The sequence below is a fragment of the Mytilus trossulus genome, chromosome 6, assembly GCF_036588685.1.
Source record: "Mytilus trossulus isolate FHL-02 chromosome 6, PNRI_Mtr1.1.1.hap1, whole genome shotgun sequence".
NCBI classification, from domain to species: Eukaryota; Metazoa; Mollusca; class Bivalvia; order Mytilida; family Mytilidae; genus Mytilus; species Mytilus trossulus.
Genome location: NC_086378.1, coordinates 48,634,280 through 48,656,704, shown reverse-complemented (window position 1 = coordinate 48,656,704; position 22,425 = coordinate 48,634,280). Strand labels below are relative to the sequence as shown.

General features: G+C 32.0%; 2 protein-coding genes across 2 annotated transcripts; both read left to right on the top strand.

Annotated features, from left to right (window-relative positions):
• Positions 1–871: 871 nt before the first annotated feature.
• On the top strand, positions 872–8,062 carry LOC134722765 (uncharacterized). Its single transcript, XM_063586391.1, has 4 exons — positions 872–887; positions 1,182–1,247; positions 4,303–4,365; positions 7,218–8,062. The coding sequence occupies exons 1-4, from the start codon at positions 872–874 to the stop codon at positions 8,060–8,062; spliced, it is 990 nt and encodes a 329-aa protein (XP_063442461.1).
• Positions 8,063–15,790: 7,728 nt separating this feature from the next.
• Positions 15,791–17,042, top strand: LOC134723484 (neuronal acetylcholine receptor subunit beta-2-like). The gene has a single exon (XM_063587083.1). The coding sequence runs from the start codon at positions 15,804–15,806 to the stop codon at positions 16,977–16,979; it is 1,176 nt and encodes a 391-aa protein (XP_063443153.1). The 5' UTR covers positions 15,791–15,803; the 3' UTR covers positions 16,980–17,042.
• Positions 17,043–22,425: the final 5,383 nt, after the last annotated feature.

The window sequence follows — 22,425 nt, the reverse complement described above, 5'->3', positions numbered from 1 at the left end:
GATGTTATTGTATTAATAGCACAATTCAGTCGATTCAAAGATAATCGACATATAAGATGTATTCATTTCGCACATATTTTATATATCGGGATTTACAATTGCATTTATGAATTACGGGTTTGGTCATCTATAGTTATGACCAGTATCAGAGATTCGATCCAACACCACCTACAGTTACCTTTATAAAATGTATATCTCTCTTTTTTTACCTCATAATTCCCTTAACTTACTACAAAATTTACAGAAATGAGCTCTAGAGTATTGATTTTAAGTAAAACTAATATTAACAACAGTGATGTCAATAACATTGTTTTGCACTGAATATCTTCCCTTTTTGCTAATAAAGTGTATCATCCGCAAAGAAGACAATGTCACGAGGTTCATATGGCTTAATAATTATAGATTATCGTTGATCATCTCAACTGATTGATTTTCTCGCTGGAGCCGGTACGGCGAAAAAAAAAATGAGATGACCAATGATAATATGTTCATAGCTATTTTACCAATGACGACGTTGTTTATGTCAATTTCATTAGCAAAGACACGTGCCTCCTTAGTTTCAACCGGTATTTTCCATCTCAATCGAAAAAATACCACAAAAAATAGGAAAAATGCACAAAATAAGATATTTTATTTCAATTTTGCATTCCCAAAACGTGGAGTAAAAGTGTATCGATGTTAATCCATTCTAAAATCTTTTAGTTCATGATTTGGTTTTTATCAATCTCATTATCTTAAAAGGGAGAAAAATGGGGGAAAAACTGTTACATAAGGCACATAACTTCATGTAAAATAGCAGTGTAAAAAGAATTGTCAACCAGCAAAACTACAGAATATAACCAATCACGGAATTGGTTGTCTAATAATGAAAATGACGGATGAGAACAGTAGAACGGAATTATGAATCACATCATCATAATATTCAACATGTTCAAGTCAATCGTCTATAGTTAAATATAACTGTAAACTTTGTTTCCTGCTGTTGTATTTTTTCGTCTTTTGTGTTTTGTCTTCAGTGAATTATTTTCAATTTTTCCACGTAATTGGCATCCTTCTCTTACAGTACTATATCGAACATTTAATTGAACAATTGCTGTAAACGTGTAAAAGAGTTTTGAGAAAGTTCATGAAAAAGTGGGTTTTTATATGAGAGAATTGAATCCCTTTATTGGATTTTTCAGGTGTGATCAGTACAAACCATCTAAATGAAGAATCAGCATTGTCTGTTCAGCCGGAAATGTCAACAGGTTCGTAGCAGTCATTACATAAATTGTATCGAAATTAAATAATTTCAAACGGGAAATATTTAATAAAAAAACATAGTTTAGGGTAATTGTTTTTGATTGTTTATTTGTACTTTGTAATTCCCGGAAGGTCTCGAATGATAATATATCCAGACATATAAGCAGGATCATAAACAATATCATTAGATGTGTTGAAAAATTCAAGCAAAGTACATTTAAAGTTAATATGTGCTTCTGACAAAATATTTAGATTGCATTATATAGAGGAAAGCAAAACGTTTATATTTGAAAACAAACTAATAACCTTACCTGTCATGACTTTCGCAATCTGTTCATTTGCAGAACAATTATAAACGAAAGCCTCAAAGTTATTTCAGATATTTTTGACCCATGCTCTTTTTCAAAATAAGCCGTCTTTAATTAGTTTAAAATAAATACACTTATTTTAATTTTACATTATGGTTAAATGGTAGTTTTCAAAACGTTATAACAACTACACTTTTGTAATGTACAGTTATGAAATCAAAAGGAACGAATAGCCATACCTGTATTTATTTATTTCACATGCGTATGGTGAATTTATAACAGCCGATTAGAGTTTCTGCTCTCTGAGACGCCTTCTTATTACAACATAAAGCTTGAAAAATCTTATTACATCCCACGTCTCTTATAAACACAATTATACAAAAATAGCAGAACTGTCGTATTTACCTTGAATTACTCTCTTTATCAGCTGGGAGATTAACCTGAATCATCAGAAGGTTATTTTTTCCTTTTATATATCTATTGATTGAAATTGAATTGTTCACTTCGTCACCTATCACAGCAGTACTTGTCATAAACAGCCAGGCAACATTGAACATACTATCTACAAAATTACCTTAAATATATAGATGTCACAAAGTGTTTCTTTAGACGCTAGTTTTAGTGCTAAGGTGTTCTTTTCTTTGTCGTTATAAATTATCAATCCTACTGTTAAACAACTTTTTGTAATAATCTTTTGGCATACATATGCATTCCGCAAATGCGCTTTGCTGTGGTAATTTTTTAATGTGGTCTTGACTTCTTTTTTTTTTTTGGCTTATGTGCTTTGTCTATATGTCATTTGTTTGCTTTTATAGTACTAGTACTTATTTAACATTATAACACAGATTGAATGTTGACTGTTATATTTTTTTATATTTTTACCTATCATGTCTTGTTTGTTTTGTTCACACATTGTCAATATAACAGAATTGTGCGCGGCTGTTATACAAGTGAGATGTTTAGCTATACAACCAGATTTAATCACCATTTTTTCTACATAAGGGATACCTGTACCACGTCAGGAATATTACAGTTGTTTTCTAATTTTGGAGTTCGGTAATTTTATTATTTTACTTTTAATTTCTCTTAAAAAAATGTTTAATTTGGTAAGAAAATATAACTTGCCCTTGAAGATAACAACGCTCATTTCAAAAGTACTGACAAAGTGTGTAACAGCTACTTAATTTTGTATTTGATTATATGTTTTCACCGTAAATGTATGATAATGCTCAGCTTTAATTCTATATAACTAGGGTTTGGTTTGTCTTTTTGTTATTACTTTTCTTTTTTATTTCCCTTCAACAAATGTTAAATTTGATTAGGATATATAACTTGCCCTTGTAGATACATGTAACAAGATTATTCTTTAAAGTAATGCCGAAGTGTGTAACAGTTACTTAATTTTGTATTTGATTATATGTTTCATCGTTAATTTATGATAGTGATGAACTTAAATTCTATATAATCCTATTTAAAACTATATGGTTTGAGTGTTCATGATAAAGATAAATCCAGAAAAAAACACTTCTAACGCGTGAAGTGCTTGAAGTGTTATTTTTATTTTAATCCTATTTAAAACTATATGGTTTGAGTGTTCATGATAAAGATAAATCCAGAGAAACACTTCTAACGCATGAAGTGCATATAGCGTTATTTTTATTTTGATCGTATTTAAAACAAGATATCTCTTGAAAATGCCAGTTTTTGATACCGTCATATCTGTGAATATGAATGTCATGCACAGGCAGAATTGGAACGTACGGTACAATGTACCTGTCTACTATTGAAGTATACTTTACGTTAGTTAGTCGACTATCCGGGATAGGTTTTCTCATTGTTTATTTTTTCCGGTGGCCAGTAATAACTTATTATCAATTCATTTGAACTCTGGTGGATAGATGACTCTTTGCAATCATACCACATCTCCTCATCAAGTGATGTGTATGGTAAATCATTTCTTCTATTAAAGAGGTACAATAAATGGTTTAAGTGAAAAATAGGTAACATAGGTAGTGTTCGTGTTACTTAGTCTTCAGTTTGCTATGTTGTTTCTTTTGTACTTTTATTTGTCTGCTTGTCCTTTTCTTTTTTCCATGGCGTGGTCAGTTTATTTCCGATCTATGAGTTTGAATTTCCCTCTGGTATATTTCGCCTCTCTTTTATAATAATAGAAAGGAGAAAGTAAGGCATTAAAAATTAATCTGTTGTTTTATATCTATGACCGTACACAAAGAGTGATACACAATGATTGTTTGTTTCATAACGACATATTTGCTTTCCATAAGGTGCAACGAAATAAGACCATCCATTTTTAAATCCAATCATTCAGACAGTATATATTGCTGATAATGCAATTCGTCATAATTTTAAATCCCCCTGGCATGTGATTATGGACTTTCCGATTAGATTTTCCTCTGAGTTTAATATTTTTTTGATTTTACTTTTTTCTTAAGAATGTGATCAGAAGTTTTATCATTAATACGTCCAGTATGGCATCACAAAATTCTGGCATGTTCAAGCATTGGACTAATCGTTCTACATATTTTCATCCTAAACAAATTTGGTATAGCATAATTATAAATGATAGCTCTGTTGGTTTTCATTGATAAATATAGACAAAGGAATAGTATAATGTACCATTGTATATGATATATATTCAAATTAAAGCATAATACATTTAAACAAATATAATATGAAGTAAACAAAGACAAGACAATATTTGAACAAATAGATTAATTTTATTCTTATGAAGAAATGGAGATTTCATCAACAAGCTCTATCGACAAGAAAAATGAAGACACAAGACCGGACAGAGGTATTAACTTTAAATAATGATAAGTGCATCAGATTAGAATAAATATTTAAATTGATTTATCATGAAAGGGGAAACCAAAATTGTATCACTAAAATAACCATTTAAGAAACGTTTGTCTTGCTCATTTTTGTTATATTTCCAATCTATGGCGACAGATTACTAATCTTTCTTGGCAAATATGACGTTACAAACGCCAAACACATCAAATCTATGGCGGATTTTTGTTTTCTCCAAATCTATGGTAGATTTAACACATAACCGTCACAATTGAAAAACGCCATATTATATCGTCGCTGCCGCTAACGATGGCGGAACCCAAAGATTTTAGCATCATTCCAGATGAACATATGTCCCTCGAAAACAATTTCAGGAAGGTTTACAGGAAGATGTGACCTATAATCCGGAAGAGGGACAACATGTGTTGTGCCGTCCGAACCCCGCAATTAACACTGGTACCTCTTTTTCAGTACATGATATTTTTAGAAAAGGAGTTATAGTTAACTGTCTACGGCTGTCAAATTTTGTAAAGTGAAAGATAAAATTACCGGATATCAATTAGATTTAAATCGTCTTCAAATGAAAACAGATGTATCAACATTGAAATAAATATCATTTGAAAATTCAAACTGTTTATTTTTCTTAAATAAAAAAGAAAATCTTTTTGTTGGTTAACGGACTTATTAGATCATAAAATGTTTATTTTTACGGGGCACACCAATTCAAACTACAAAACTTACCAAAGATTAGTATTGTAAAAACATCTGCAATAGATTTGGGATGGCATGCCGTCACATTTGTCATAGATTAGGGATCTGCAATAGATTTTGAATCCACCATAGATTTAAGTCCTACATATTTAATAACAAATACGTAAAAGAAAACAGTCAAAACAAAAATGCATAAGAGAAATAATATAACGTGCATTGATTCGAATCCATTCTTCTCTAAATATTCGAAATAAGTCATACCACAATTAACAACATGAAAATAGGAGAAGGTGGAAAAAGAAAATATAATTAAATATCTCGCCATTATAAAGATCGACCTCGCAAAAAAAGTGGCAAAATATACCAATGGTCATGTCGTTAGTAAATAAAAGACAATGCACTGATTTTATTCATACATCATGTACATAGCATAACTCTTGATATAAAGATATTAATCAGAGTCTCAGAAGAATCTACTGCTACAAATTACAATTCTTTCGTGTCAGCGAGTCAAATTTGAAAGATTATTTCCACTAAATCGTCCAGATAAACGCTTCACATCTGAAAAGTTTTTTTTATTATATGAATATTGATATACTGATACTATGACTAAAATTTCAATGTTTATATCTGTCGGTCTGTTGCAGTTTACAAAAAAAAATGCAACACGACGGTTGCCATATGTTGAGCTTCCGGAGCACATAGGATCATCCCTAGTTTTTGGTGGGGTTTGTGTTGCGCTTTTTTTAGTTTTCTGTGTTATTTTTTGTGTTGTATTGTTAGTTCTCTTATATTTGATGCGTTACCATCAGTTTTAGTTTGTAACCCTGATTTTTTTCCTCCATCGATATATGAATTTTGAACATCGGTATACTACTGTTGCCTTTATTGTCTACTGAGCTTTTTCTTTTTAAGCCATGTCGTTGTCAGTTAATTTCGACTTATGAGTTTGAATGTCCCTCTGCTATCTTTCGCCTGTCGTCTATCTTTTAACAAAAAATGAAAAATACAACTTTTTTTTTATGAGACATGGGCATGCAAATACTTCATATTAAAGCTTATGAAAAAGAAAATCAAAGTACCATATGGAACTGATATTTCCGAACCATATATACCTCCCATATGTTCGAATATTGTAAAACGACAAATACTTTATGTTAAAGCTTATGAAAAAGAAAATCAAAGTACCATATGGAACTGATATTTCCGAACCATATATACCTCCCATATGTTCGAACATTGTAAAACGACAAATACTTCATGTTAAAGCTTATGAAAAAGAAAATCCAGTACCATATGAAACTGCTGTTTCTGAACCATATACCTCCCATATGTTCGAAACATTATAAAACGACAAATACTTCATGTAAAAGCGTATGAAAAAGAATATCAAAGTATCATATGGAACTGCTATTTCCGAACAATATACCTTCCATATGTTCGAACATTGTAAGACGACAAATACTTCCTTTTAAAGCTTATGAAAAAGAAAATCAAAGTACCATATGGAACTGCTATTTCCGAACCATATACCTCCCATATGTTCGAACATTGTAAAACGACAAGTTTTACTGACAAAAAGAACTAATTCATATACATGTATATGGATTAGTAATAGTTAATGGATCGAAGGCTCAAGTTATCCACTCGTGTCTGATTCACTGTAAAAAAAAGAAGAAGGCGTTGTACAAGTCTAAAATCATAGCATAAGGCAATACATAACTCATATGCTTATTCATCCGATGGTTACAGGCAATATTTACATATCAATTTTTCTGTTAACAATTGCAATACAGATATATATATACATATATATATATATTTAAAATGTTGTTTGTGCTGTTTTTAGACCCTTCTACAACGAAATTTGTTTTACATGCCCACGTATATAAATTGCGGGTTTTATCCAACGCAATCATAGGTTTGAACGTAGTTTTCAATTTAGACTCGTACATATATAAAAATTATATATATCTGCAAAAATAAGTGAAAAAGAATACAGTAACAAACATTTAGTTTTCATGATTCGGGTGTTAGAAGTTATCGTCTTGATTTTGTCTTTTGGTTATATTCTTAATCTAATTATAAAATCAGAATAAAAATTAGACAAGCAATTAATTTTTATAATCAATCATGTTTCAACAGGATTTTCATCAGATGAAAAGTTTTTATTCTATGGACTTGTTGCTGCCGGTCTTGTGTTGGTGCTTTGTTTGTCTATTGTGTGTAATATTTGTATCAATCGAAAATGCAGAACAGAAAATTTGGCGACAAAAAACAATGTTCCGAATGTAAACAGCGTCGCTGTAATACAAGAGCCTTCTTTAGAACCGGAAGACAGCACATCCACTTACGAGTTAATCTGCGAGAGTGAAATGCTTCCATTTGAAAAAATCAAACTCAATTCGAATGCTGCGTTACAACAATCTCTTGTTTTTGAAAAGAAGTTCCAGAACAACTCTCCAACTTCAGATAAGCCATACTTCGAAGTTTTTGATGGTGACAACATTTATCTAAATCCGTGTCATACCACTGAAGGTCAAGAACAAACGGATAATTTGAAGAAAATCTCTTCGCCGGAATATCAAGTAGCATCACCAGATACTGGTACTATTTGTTGTGCAGGACAAAATCGGAACCAGTCGAGTGACAATGATAACAAAGTTAAAGTTCAAGAAAGTTCAGATATGAATATCAAAATTCAAATTGATCCGGCAGACGATATATCCGTCAAGTATAGTGTAGGTGAAGATATCAAAGAATGTTTAAAAAGATATGAAGTCGACGAAAACAATCGTTTACTCGTCCAAAGAAAAGAAAACACTGAATCGATGTCAAACTTGATTGAATTATCTGAAACAAGTTCGTCAGACGACAATGAAGACACACAAACAGTTCAGACGGATGATGACTATATTAATCCTTATCAGACATTAAAAAGAAGTGAGAAAGATGATGAACATGATTACAATATTTGTGCCGTTCCTTAAAACACTCGTTGTAAATACGTGTCTATATGTTATTGGTTGCGACATTGAATTAGGTTATAATCTTTATAAATGTATGTCAATCGTAGAATTTTTTTAAGGATTTGTGATTCGTTAAAACTTTATCACAAGTACATTTGTATTTACTAAGATTGTACGCCAATACTGTTGTGGTAAGCTTTACGTATGCCAAAAACAGAATATTTCACAAGACATACAACATGTTGGTAAATATACATTCTAGAAATCCCCAATTTGACATTGTTTTTGCAATAGGTTTTGATAAATTATATAACAATTATGGCCTTTGGTTGAAATCAATACGATGTGTTATAATAACATATCAAACGGACTTTGTTCTCAGCCAATCATTGCTCTTTTGCTTTTATGTCGGTTTTTTTTCCTGTGAATGTACTGATTTTGTGTCATGCATGGATATCCAATATTCTTTGTTCAAATCTATAATACTAAAATAACGAGGTCCAATATGTCAGCCGTCATCACGTAAAAACGACGAATCAAAGAATTCAACTTTATTTATAACTAATTTAGTACAAAGGTGTAGATTAAAAATTACACCACTCCAGGTCCTTTTGTTTTCCACGTACTTAATTTTGCCAATAATTAAGAAGTTCCGGGACGAGTCCGATACCGGTACCAATAGTATATTAATTCACCTGTTACCTATTACCTTATCTGTACGTTCCGCATCTAACAGGCGCACCACCAAACGGTGTATTCAGGATTAATATGCTATATACACGGGTCATAACCAGAGGGTTGACACTACTACATTGTCAAATTGTTACCTATTGTAGTATTTTAATCAGTAAGACTTTCTAAGATAACGATATGAATACTAAAAATCTGGACTAAAAATAAGGCGTATAGGTACAGTTTTCAGACCTCTGTACATGTGTTACAAGGCGTTATAGCCGACTGAGCTAAACAAGTATTTCCTTCGCTGATTAAATATCTACCACATGTTCTAAGGGAAGCAATCTTGTATTATCAATAATTAAGGTGACTCCTCAATAGCGAATCGAAAGAAATGAATGGCGAAAAATATTAATTCCAGTTAAAAAAAGGTAGAGTATATTTGATATGGAAAGCACTTAACCTTGCTATACAGACCACCTAAGGATCACTAAAACAATATCGCAAGGATTCTAAACATGCAAAAGCGTTGATTATTACTAGTAAGAAACTAGGCAACTCTTTTATTTAAAAAAAAATGTGGCATCCCAATATTTCGAATTACAGAAACGAACGGTAAATAAATGCCTTCCCAATTAAAGGCAAACGTAAGAAAGCCGAGACTAGTATGCATTTCAATGGGTAGAAATTTGATATTCTCCCGGTTGGGTGGATACAGACATATGCATGCTTATGCATTTTCTGAAACGCTTTTATCGTTTCACTAGTTTCTGGTTTTACAACCTTGTCTTAATGAGGATTTTAATTGATTGAAATAATGTGTAACAAAAATTATATAATTTAAACATACAATTGTATTAAGTAAACCATGCATTTAATTCCTGTTTTTATTCTTTTCAACAGGCATGCCAGAACAACCAGTACTTATCTATATCATCGTTTGTATCAGTTGCATAATCTTACTTCTTTTGCTACATTTTGTAGTTAAGACAAGATTTACTTTTTATAAATGTGCAACAGGCTTATGATTTGTAGCTACATTCACATATCGTGAAGTCTAGTGAGTTGATTGAGTGAGACATTGAGTTTAATCATACACAATAGAATTATGTGGTTTAAGCTAAAATGTGTTCTTGAATTTATTTTTATTGCACCTTTATTAAAATGAAATGAAAATTATGAATTTGTTTTGTCCTAAAAATGCACCAAACCAGACCAACCTCAATCCGGTACAGAATCAAACTTTACGAAAAGCTATTTATAGATAACTGCTTGTTACTATATTTTATTCTTTTTGAATTTTGAATGTTTTGGCAGTCATAGTTATTTGGCGGTCATAGTTATCTTATGAGCTCGAGGGTGAGTTCATTCCGTACAGCATGTTTGAATTGTCAAATTAAGTGCAGACGTAAAAAAAGGAGTAAACGCAAAGATAATCGCTTTACGTTGAAACGAAGTGCGACATGATGGGGCATCAGGATACACATCGGCTTGATGTTCAGTGGTAGTCGTTTGTTGATGTAGTTCCTATGTATTTATCTTGTTTTCTATAAAGATTATAATGTTGGTGTTTCTGTTTGAATAGTTTTACATTAATCATTGTTCAGGTCCTTTAGCTTTCTGTTTGGTGTGAACCAATTTTGATGGCTCGGTGTTAACAGTCGTACTTATAATGGTTTACTTTTACACATTGTGACTTGGGTGGAGATTTGTATCATTGGTACTCATACCACATCTTCTTATATCTACCAAATATTTCAATGTTCCGAATGGCTCTAGTTCATATATTATTGTTTACGGTATTGGAGTTTCACCCTCAACAAATGTATGATCTACAATGTGATATCGAAAAAGGCTAATGGTATTGCTGATTTCCACCTTTACCCAATCCTTAGAGTGAAAGATATGATAGACCAGCCCTAGCCTCAGTTACTCTTTTTTTATATTATTTTTTTGTCACTCACAGCTAAAAACCAAACAAAAAAATTCTAAAAATGAGTGGCTGACACAGCTAAAAACCAAACGAATAAATTCTAAATATGAGTGGCTGAATCCATGGCTGGGCAATATGAGTTACGAATCCATTTTACGCTACAGGAAAATGTAATTCCTATATATTCTCAAAACTGATAAAACCCTTTTTTTCGATGACTATTTTCTTGCCTTCTTCTAATACCATGGGGTTATCATTTTGTTTTCGACTTGTGAGTTTGAATGACCTCCTGGAATCTTTTGCCTCTCTTTTACACGTATTAAAAAATATAACAATTAAGACCTCAAAATGAAATCTGCATTTTTTGCAGCTTTTAATAATTCAAAACTTTTGAAACCCTCATATAAATCTGTGAGGTAAGAGCAAACAGTTAAGACTACTGTAAGTATAAATACCAATATATATCCTGATCATCCGTAGGATATCATTTTTATCTGAAATACCAATGTGTCTACTTAACATTCATATGATGTTATTGTTATCTGAAATACTAATATGTCTCCTGAACATATGTAGGATGTTATTGTTATCTGAAATACTAATATGTCTCCTAGACATCTGTAGGAATGTTATTGTTATCTGAAATACCAATATGTCATCTGAACATATGTAGGATGTTATTGTTATCTGAAATACTAATATGTGTCCTAGACATCTATAGGAATGTTATTGTTATCTGAAATACTAATATGTCTCCTAGACATCTGTAGGAATGTTATTGTTATCTGAAATACCAATATGTCATCTGAACATATGTAGGATTTTATTGTTATCTGAAATACTAATATGTCTCCTAGACATCTATAGGAATGTTATTGTTATCTGAAATACTAATATGTCTGCTGATCATATGTAGGATATCATTTTTATCTGAAATACCAATATGTCTCTGGACATCTGTAGGATTTCGTTGTTATTTGAAATACCAATACATAGATATAGGAAGAGATGGTTTGAGTGCCAATGAGACAACTCTCTATCAAAGTAACAATTTAAAAAGTAAACCATTATAGGTTAAAGTACGGCCTTCAATACGGAGCCTTGGCTCACACCGAACAACAAGCTATAAAGGGCCCCAAAATTACTAGAGTAAAACAATTCAAATGGGAAAACCAACGGTCTAATCTATATAAACAAAACGAGAAACACGTATATGTTACATAAACAAACGACAACTTCTGTGCATCAGATTATGTCTCCTAGACATCTTTTGAAATGTTATTGTTATCTGAAATACTAATATGTCTCCTAGACATCTGTAGGAATGTTATTGATATATGAAATACCAATATGTCTCCTGAACATCTGTATGATATTATTGTTATCTGAAATACCAATATGTCTGCTGATCATCTGTTGGTTATCATTTTCATCTGAAATACCAATACGTCTCCTTAACATATATAGGATTTCATTGTTATCTGAAACACCAATATGTCTCCTGAACATCTGTATGATGTTATTGTTATCTGAAATACTAATATGTCTCCTGAACATCTCTATGATGTTGTTGTTATCTGAAATACCAATATGTCACCTGATCATCTGTAGAATGTTATTTTTATCTGAAATACCAATATGTCTGCTGTTCATATCTGTAGGATGTTATTGTTATCTGAAATACCAATATGTCTGCTGATCAAATATAGGATATCATTTTTATCTGAAATACCAATATGTCTCCTATAGACATCTATTGGAATGACATTAATATCTGAAATACTAACATGTCTCCTAGGCATCTGTAGGATGTTATTGTTATCTGAAATATCAATATGTCACCTGATCATCTGTAGGATGTTATTGTTATCTGAAATACCAATATATATCCTGATCATCTGTAGGAATGTTATTGTTATCTAAAATACTAATATGTCACCTGAACATATGTAGGATGTTATTGTTATCTGAAATACTAATATGTCTGCTGATCATAAATTATGTTCATGTAGGATATCATTTTTATCTGAAATACCAAAATTTCTCTGAACATCTGTAGGATTTTATTGTTATCTGAAATACCTATATATATCCTGATCATCTGTATGATATTATTGTTAACTGAAATACTAATATGTCTGCTTTTCATCTGTAGGATATCATTTTTTCTGAAATACCAATATATCTCCTTACCAGCTGTAGGATTTTATTGTTATCTGAAATACCAATATGTCTGCTGTTCATATCTGTAGGATGTTATTGTTATCTGAAATACATATATGTCTGCTGATCAAATATAGGATATCATTTTTTTCTGAAATACCAATATATCTCCTTACCAGCTGTAGGATTTTATTGTTATCTGAAATACCAATATGTCTCCGAGACATCTATAGGAATGTTATTGTTATGTTTCCTTCATATCTGTAGGATGTTACTGTTATCTGAAATACCAATATGTCTTCTGAACCTCTATATGATGTTTATTCAATAGATTTATGATACTTTTTCATCTTGGCATTCAAGGGCTTAACAGTTGTGTAGTCATTCATAACATGAGATATATACATTTTTTAATTGTAAAAATCGTTGGTCTTTCACAAACAGATATTTACACGATATAGTAATGGTTCAAACAATGCAGCTATATTCTAAAGGCTCGACGAGTTCATTAAAATGTAATGGTTGCTTGTAAACAAGTATTTTTTTTAATTTGAATTCGCGTTTATTATGCCACAAATATCCAATTAAAATTGTCATATTTACTTTTACAGTATTTCAAAACTGTTAATCAATGATGAACGTTAAAATATTAATTATTCATGCTATAATAGTTATTGGAAAACTAGTCATTATCGCTGTCGCAGATAATATCACTGCTCAAAGTGCAGTCCATGTATCACGATAATGACCTGTTCTCCAATAACTATTATGTTTATTTCATGGAGGAACCCATCTTCGCTAGCCAAGGATTACGATCCACTTCCCTCCTCCCCACCCTTGGCAGATTAAGCCAACATTTGTGACAACTATGTTGTGCCATCTATCGGTAGATTAAAGTCACGTCCATTCCGAATACATTATTATTGCTCAATGGTAGCAATTGAACTCTTCAATTTGGAGGTCAAAACACGGTAGCGTCTAAATTCTACACATATTGTAGCAAACTCCGAAACAGTGGTGACGTTGCTTCGCTAAACTAGCATAGAGGACGTAACCGCTGTTTCGGAGTTTGACATTGTAGAACCGGAAACGAACATACATGTTAACGTTGACATTGACTGGTTCCCGATCGCAATATTAAGTATGTTACACATATACCAATATAACCTCGTGAGTGAGAAAGTATGCTAATAGTTAATACCGGGAACGTAGTCCCGGGAACCAGGATAACGTTGACATTCATGCATTTGTACAAGAAACATACACAGGAACTTCTATAAGTTGATTAAAAACATTCAAACTGTCACTAAATATAGTCTTATGTTTAGAGATGTAAAGACTTGTTGCACAATACACACGTGGCAATTGTTTACATACACTTTCTACATTTACACGTGATCATGTTATAAGCGTTTTTTGATTGGATGCACGGCGAGTTTCGACTGCAGCCAATGCAAATCATTACCTTGTGTATCCGAAATTCTATCTCAATCCTCCAAGTGTGGAGAGGAGGGAGTGGATCGTAACCATTGGCTAACGAAGATGGGAGGAACCATGTTTTTAAAAATTCTCATAAATTCAAATTGTCCAAAGCAATTGAAAGTTGAGTTATTATGGTACGATTTCTATAGGAAAGAGTTAAGACTAGTCATAGTGATAACTATAAGTCACTGCCATTTTTTAGTATATGAATACAATTTAATGTTTTCTGTAATTTTACAATTAAAGAAAATTTGGTAAATAATTCAACAACTTAAATACAAAATTGCCATCACTCTAAACACAGAAACTACGCCCCACTGACTGGTCATGAACATGTTAAAGTCCGTTAAGGACCACTTTTTTTGCCCGCTTTTTTTTTTATTGTAATAGACTAATGAATTTGTTTACTAAAAATAAAGAATGTCATGTTGCCCTTGTTATCAGATAAGAGAAAATAATTAATTCTTAACCGATATAAAATATTTCATTACTACTAGTATTCTTCCTGGATTATGTGGTTTAGCCTTGTAACTATATAATATGCATTTATTTCCCGTTCCTGGGGGAGATATGAAGATTTGTTCACCCAAGAATATTCATATTTTACGAGGGCTTTGCCCGAGGGAAATGTGATTTTTCGAGGGTGAACAAATCTTCATATCTCTCGAAGCTTAGGGAAATGAATGTTTTATTCCACTGTCTATGCTTCGTTTACTTACTGAGTATACTATATTAATTTGTATACGTTTGTTTTCTCGAGGTCCCGATCTACAGAGGGGAATATGATGTTCAGAGGGGAATATGATATTCAGAGGGGAATATGAAGTTTTGTTCGACGTCACGTGTGATAGTTACAACCAATCAAATGTTGATTTCACCATCAAAATCAACATGCAGTGGAATAATATGTATTGAGCGCAGGACGACCGTTCATAAATGATTTGAGTATAGAACATATATAATTATATATAACAGTTAGAATGAAGATAATTTGTGGTATCAAATAATGTGAGGAACAGGAATTTGGTCAATTTGGTGCATTTGTTTTCATATAAATAGTTCTCATGTACTTTCAGTTGATATAGATAAACAAAAGTGGTATATATTATAGTTTATCTATGTTAGCGTGTCAACTTATTGCCTTTAATAAAGTAACTTTAACATGTTAAAAAATATGAAACGTTTATGATACAAAAAACAAAAGAAATTATATTTTTTATTCTTAATCCTTTCCATTGTAAATCTTCATTTAAATCACTGGCATTATGACTTGTATTGTACAAAACAAATGGATTTAATTTACAGGTGAAGAATTTAAAGAAGTTTGATTCATTATAACGAACCACTGAAATTGACACTAAATCCATATATTTGATAACCTTTTCAGTTTTAAGAAAACATTTAGTAAGTTATTGGAATACAAAAATTACAGTTGATTAAATGGTATTGGGGAAATCTTTGGAATAAGTTATAATGGCGAAATGTTACATGCTGTACTTAGTGTACCTGATGATATATGACATTCACGATGTGCAAGCATATTCCTTTGAACTTCTGTCAAATTTAACAACTGAATTATTTCAAACCAAATCGTATGACAAGACGTTACGTCCAAGAAATGATCAGTCGCAAAATATATCATTGGATGTCAAATTTAATTTCCTAAGTATCAATAAATTTGACGAGTTGGAGGGAAAATTGGTTTGTACGGCTTTTCTTGGTCTTGCTTGGAGTGATGATTTCTTGACATGGGATTATTCGACTTATCCTATAGGACGATTTACACTTCCGCAGACCCTAGTGTGGAAACCAGATTTTGTACTGCGCAACGGATTCACCGAATTCAAGGAATTAGGAGGTTCGTTTTATAACGTCATTCTTACTGTCGATGGAGATGTGGCCTGGAATCCTTATCAAGTATTTGAAACCAAATGTGCCTTAGATGTGACTTATTTTCCTTTTGATTCCCAAACCTGTGATATTGTGTTTACAATGTGGTCACATTTTACTTTTCAAGTTAGTATTAATCCGACTGTAGATAACATAATAATGAATGAATACACGTCAAACGCATTGTGGACGGTAGAGTCAACCTCCCAAAACGTTGATAACACGGGATCACGTTCTTTAATTACATATACGTTAAATATCAAACGTAAGCCAAGCTACTATGTTTCCACCATTATTTTACCTGTTGTTTTTCTTGGAATTTTAAATATACTTGTATTTGTTTTGCCAGCCGATGCAGGAGAAAAAATGTCTTACTCCATTACCGTCGCGCTTGGTTTTATGGTATTCCTGACATTAGTAAGTACTCAGTTACCAGCAAATTCCGATAATATTTCCATGTTGTCCGTTTATATACAGATCCAAATTTGCTTGGGTATATTCGCTCTTGTCGTCTCATCGATACAGTTGCGTATTCGTCACAGAGATCCGGACAGAGGGCCAAACAAAGCGTACAAGTATCTGGTTTCATTTTCAAGGCGTTGCTGTAAAAATGAAAACCAGGTACAAAACGAATCGAGCAAACAGACAAAGGAGAACATTGACCTTGACAAAAAAGTTCATGCATTTGACTGGAATGATGTTTCTTCTGCAATCGACTTTATTTCGTTCTGGTTCTTTACTGTGATTTTTGTACTCAGTACAATAATAATCATGATACTTATGGCAGTAGGTTAGAACCTGAAAGGGAGCTGAAACAAATAAACTTTGTGTCTGTAAATCTTGTAGTACCAAGCAAGTGTCGGGTAAATGTCAGATTGTACAGGGGAGAATTGTACTAGTGCCAAGTAAATTTAAGAATGTTTGGGCGAGGATTGTTCTAGTGATAAGTAAATGTAAGATTGTATAGGCGAGGATTGTACTAGTGTTAAGTAAATGTCAGATTGTACAGGGGAGCATTGTACTCGTGTCAAGTAAATGTAAGAATGCTTAGGTGAGGATTGTACTAAACTAAGTGTTAAGTAAATGTCAGATTGTACAGGGGAGAATTGTACTAGTGTCAAGTAAATGTAAGATTGTATAGGTGAGGATTGTACTAGTGTTAAGTAAATGTCAGATTGTTTAGGGGAGAATTGTACTAGTGTCAAGTAAATGTAAGAATGTTTAGGTGAGGATTGTACTAGTGTTAAGTAAATGTCAGATTGTACAGGGGAGAATTGTACTAGTGTCAAGTAAATGTAAGAATGTTTAGGTGAGGATTGTACTAGTGTTAAGTAAATGTCAGATTGTACAGGGGAGAATTGTACTAGTGTCAAGTAAATGTAAGAATGTTTAGGTGAGAATTGTACTAGTGTTAAGTAAATGTCAGATGGTTTTGGGGAGAATTGTACTAGTGTCAAGTAAATGTAAGAATGTTTAGGTGAGGATTGTACTAGTGTTAAGTAAATGTCAGATTGTTTAGGGGAGAATTGTACTAGTGTCAAGTAAATGTAAGAATGTTTAGGTGAGGATTGTACTAGTGTTAAGTAAATGTCAGATTGTAAAGGAGAGGACCGTATAAGTGTCAAGTTGATATCGGATTGTCTTTGAGAGGACTGTACTGGTGTCAAGTAAATGTCCGATTGTATACAGGATTGTACTTTAAAATATATCAAGTAGATAATATATTGTTTAGGGGAGCATTGTACTAGTGTCAAGTACATGTAAACGTCAGATTGTTTATGTGAGGATTTCACGAGAGTCAACTTGAAGATTGAAGAATATACTAGTATCAAGCACATGTAAAAATTGCATAAAAGGGGGGGGGGGGGGTATTCGTTTAATATTTAGTTTGAAGCATGCTCGGATCAGAATGTCAGTTAATGTATTAAAAAAATAGCATACTCCAGCAAATACAGTTTTGAATTCGTTTTTATTTAAAATAAAATGTAGTACAAGTGTTGACACAGATCAGTGTGGATAGTATGTTTAACCATAATTGGCCACTATCATCCAGTTTTACAGCATCGCCTTGAAAATGAAACCAGATACTTATACTTAAAATCAGTGCCGACAGTTTATAGATTGTAGTTAGCTAGACATTGCTTTTAATATCAAATCTACATTTTTTACATATTGGCCAACGTAATATGAGTGCTTGATGTATATGATATGAACATTCCTGTAAATACATTTTATGCATGTGCAAAGTTATATTGGAGGATTTCCTTTCGATATTTTAATGGCAATCACTCTTATGAAAGAGGGTCGATAGATACCAGGGTGACATTCAAACTCATTGATCGAAAACAAACTGACAACGCCATGTCTAAAAAGAAAACACGACAAACAGACAAATAATTAAAATTATTATTGTACACGAGACACAACATAGAAAACTAAAGACTAAGCAACACGAACCTCACCAAACACTGGGTTGGGGTGATCTCAGGTAAATGTATAGTCTACTCTCTCTTTTGGCAAAATTGAACTATATTTTAGAGTTTCCCGTCCTGATAAATCTTGTGATTTAAAGCGTCTATCTATCTATTTTCATTTTTAAAAATGTATCATTATATGTGACAAAACGCAAAAAATGGTAAAAATCGTCATTCAAGGGCAATAACTCCAATAAGGTATCGCGGGACTGTTAATTGTTGATATTGTCTTGCTGATAATTTTTGGTTATTTTAGTTTATATTCAACTTTATTATAATTTCTATGATATAAGGCAAAAACGCAAAAATAACTCTAGTAAGGAGTTGACTGACTGATTTTGACTTATTTATATATCTTGTCTTGCTGATCATTTTTGTATTTAGATTATATTATAGTTTTCAAGATAATAGCCAAAGATGAAAACAATTTGTATATGGAGCTTTTTCAAACATGTTTGCTCCATCAGATTTACTCTATTTATAATGGTTTTAAAAATAATAGATAAAACTTGCATTTTAGCACTATGTTCTATTTTTAGCCACGTCAGTCATCTATTTAAACTAAAAACTAGATGATAGTGGCCAATTATGGTTAAATTTAACCCAGTAGTTTCAGAGAAGATTTTTGTAAAAGTTTTACGACGACGAACGTGATGAGAAAAATTACTTTTATGGAAGATAGTTGGTTGTCTAGTATTTTATTAATTAACATTTTTTCTGAACTCGGAATTACAGTTTGATAAAATGACAGGTGCAAATATATTTGTGTTGTAGACCTGGTTGTTGTTTCGTTGAGGTATTTCCCCACGCGACATTACTTCGTGTCCAAACATGTATCTTGCAATGCCAGTTACGGGTCCAGGGTGAGTGGGCGCTTCAGAAATATGTGTATTAGAGGGCCATTCTTTGACTAATAATGTTTGTAAATTTTACCTATGAATAACATTAAAGTCCTATTTAACTGATTCGAGTTGTTTCCTTCTACCTAGCTTTCAGAGTCTGAATTATGTAAGTAGCCCTTTCGTGGTGTTAAACTAAACACAAGAAATACTTTTCAATCATTCATTGCCTTCACTGACCAATTTATTCAGACTAATCATACTGCATCTACAAATCATCGTTTGCTTTGTATGAAAATCACTTACGGTTTAGATTTCTTTTTAGATAACAAAAATTTACTGATTCTCATTTAACAAATTGTTGGTAGTTTTTTTTTTAGATATCTTGATTAGTACTTGTGATTAGTTTTCCTATATTAATTGTAGGACATGAAGCCAAATTTTGATAAAGGAATCATGCTCGTAATGTTTGTAAATAGGAAAAATGCCTTTTTTTCGGCCAACTTTTAATTTTTTTTCCAATAAATGGCTATGATCTTATAAACGGAGGAAAACAAAAAGCTAACATAATATCCAGGATTGCATACTGAATCCATACACGTATAGAAAATCATATGTCACCATCCTTGTTTTTGAGATAAATGGCTACAAAGTTGATCGATACGCCTAGAATTTGACCGAAAACGTGTGACGTTTTAAAAATAGCATACAGAATATAACGTTATTCCTACTAAGAGATATGGAAAACAAAATATGTGTCGGGATCTGAATGATTTTTTTTCAGTCTTCATTTTTGCTGTTTGGGTTGGTATATTTCCAAGTAATGCAATGTAAAATTCTATCGATATAATTTTATTTCGTCCTGCAAAGGGAAATCTCACTCTAACGAGATAACTTTTATTTTGTCTGATTTTCACATCAACGAGCATATACTTGAAACTTGAGTGAACTGGTTGGTTTCCACGCGGTTCTTAGGTTAATAGTTCATGCATAAATCACCGGATTTTGTACACGTTAAATTCACGTCACTTTTTGAAACATAATTATTTAGATAATATCTTTATTTTAATATCTAATTAAAATCAAATATACCTTCATAGTTTTGTCAAGTTTACGTGAAAATAACATGAAAAATTTTACGCGAGTTTCATTCAAATTACTGATTTGTCACACAATGGTGGTGTCATGGCTGCATCCATGCATAAAAAGAGTACTTAAAAAAATTGATTCAGTTAACAGTTTTTTAATTGGTCGGTTTGATGATTGTTTAAAGTGCAGTGGCAAATAGTTCATGCATTTTCGGGACGATACAAAACAATTTTGAATACAGTTTATAAAAGACACATTTGATGCACCAGTCAAAAAGGTTGAACATTTTGTAAGTTGTGAAAATTATGAGGGAAAATAAAGATCCTGATAAAATATACATTTGGAAAAATAAAATATCAAAACTCCAAGAAAAATTAAAAAAAAAAGTTCCTTATCAAATGACGAAATCATAAGCTCAAAATCATAAACAAAATGAAAATCAGTTGCCATAAAATTGACTTGATACATACATTAGTATAGTGTATTCTGCGTGGTGAAAATGTGCGAGTTGTCTGTTCAGCAAGTCGGACAAACCTTACAAACTGTAATACTATGCAAAATTTCACAAAGTGTAACATTCCGTCACTTGTGAAAAATTATTTACAAAACAAATCTTGAGATCATATACAAATGTATGCATTCTTCAAAGAAGTAAAACAAACTGCAAAATATAAAAGTTCCAGCTTGACATTCCATATGAAGGAGATGTAAGTCGGCGTCTGTACTCTGATTGCCTTTATATTTTATCAAAATGACTAATCCAGGAACCTGTTATGAAACAAATAAAGAAAATCCAGACGATATGCGCACCTTTTAAATGAGCAGTAACACCAAGAACATATTTTAAAAACTGAAGCAAAACTACTGAAGTCATAAATACATGTAAATAGCCGTATAAACCCTATGTACTAGTATATACAGCTGTAACAAGTGCAGGGTTGATTGTCGAACGAACATGACTTAAACAATATGATGATACATGCTCTATTAGGAATTTGGTGACAATACATAATTATCTTTGAATATACAATTCATATAATGAAATGGTAATTTGGAGATCTTAAATGGAATAGCAATGTAAGGAAGCTAACATTTCCGACATTTCGTCTTTGGTGGAAAGTTGATTAATTGCCAATTACACGACATCTCTTTCTTTCATTATGGTTTGAATTTTCTTTAGAAGAACGAAAGTTTTAAGATTTAAACAAATATGTAGTAAGAGACTGAAATCTTACTGTGGTAACTATACTACACATAAAGTTATCCAACTGACTTTCCAATTTAGGGAACCAACGTTAACGTAGTACTAAAACTACAATTTAGAAGTTAAGAGTTACTCGTCCAATTAGCATTAGTCCCGAATTTCTTGATGTCTTTGGGTTTAAGCCGTTAATTGTCCAGATCATAGTGATGCATTCTTATAAATTGCATATATATCTCCATTTTAATTATTCTACCAGCCAACTTTTAATTAGTACAAATAATATGTACACAAATATTTTGTTTTGTTTTATTTGTAATTGTACTTTTGATATCCCACTTCCATAATGAGCAAGCGGTAACGTAGACAGTTTTGGAGGTCAAGCTGTGTTGAACAAGAATCTATAAAATATGTTGGGATGCTATGAAGAATAAAGACGCTAAATTCATTCAAGTGTGGACATCACAATATGGCAACTAATTACGTAACAATCAATTATGTAATAATTATGTCATAATGAAATTGTCACAATTTGAAAGATTAATCCTTCTTCTTTCTTTTGGTACCTCATTTATAAAATTTAAAGAAAGATGAGTGGACTTACATCAGTTTAAAGATGTCTGATTGGGGATGAAAAT

Excerpts from the sequence above, each read along its gene's own strand:
- LOC134723484 (XM_063587083.1), top strand. The coding sequence starts at position 15,804 with ATGATATATGACATTCACGATGTGCAAGCATATTCCTTTGAACTTCTG.
- LOC134722765 (XM_063586391.1), top strand. Across the intron at positions 1,248-4,302 it reads TCAGCCGGAAATGTCAACAG|AAATGGAGATTTCATCAACA; the intron begins GTTCGTAGCAGT and ends ATTCTTATGAAG. Across the intron at positions 4,366-7,217 it reads AGACACAAGACCGGACAGAG|GATTTTCATCAGATGAAAAG; the intron begins GTATTAACTTTA and ends ATGTTTCAACAG.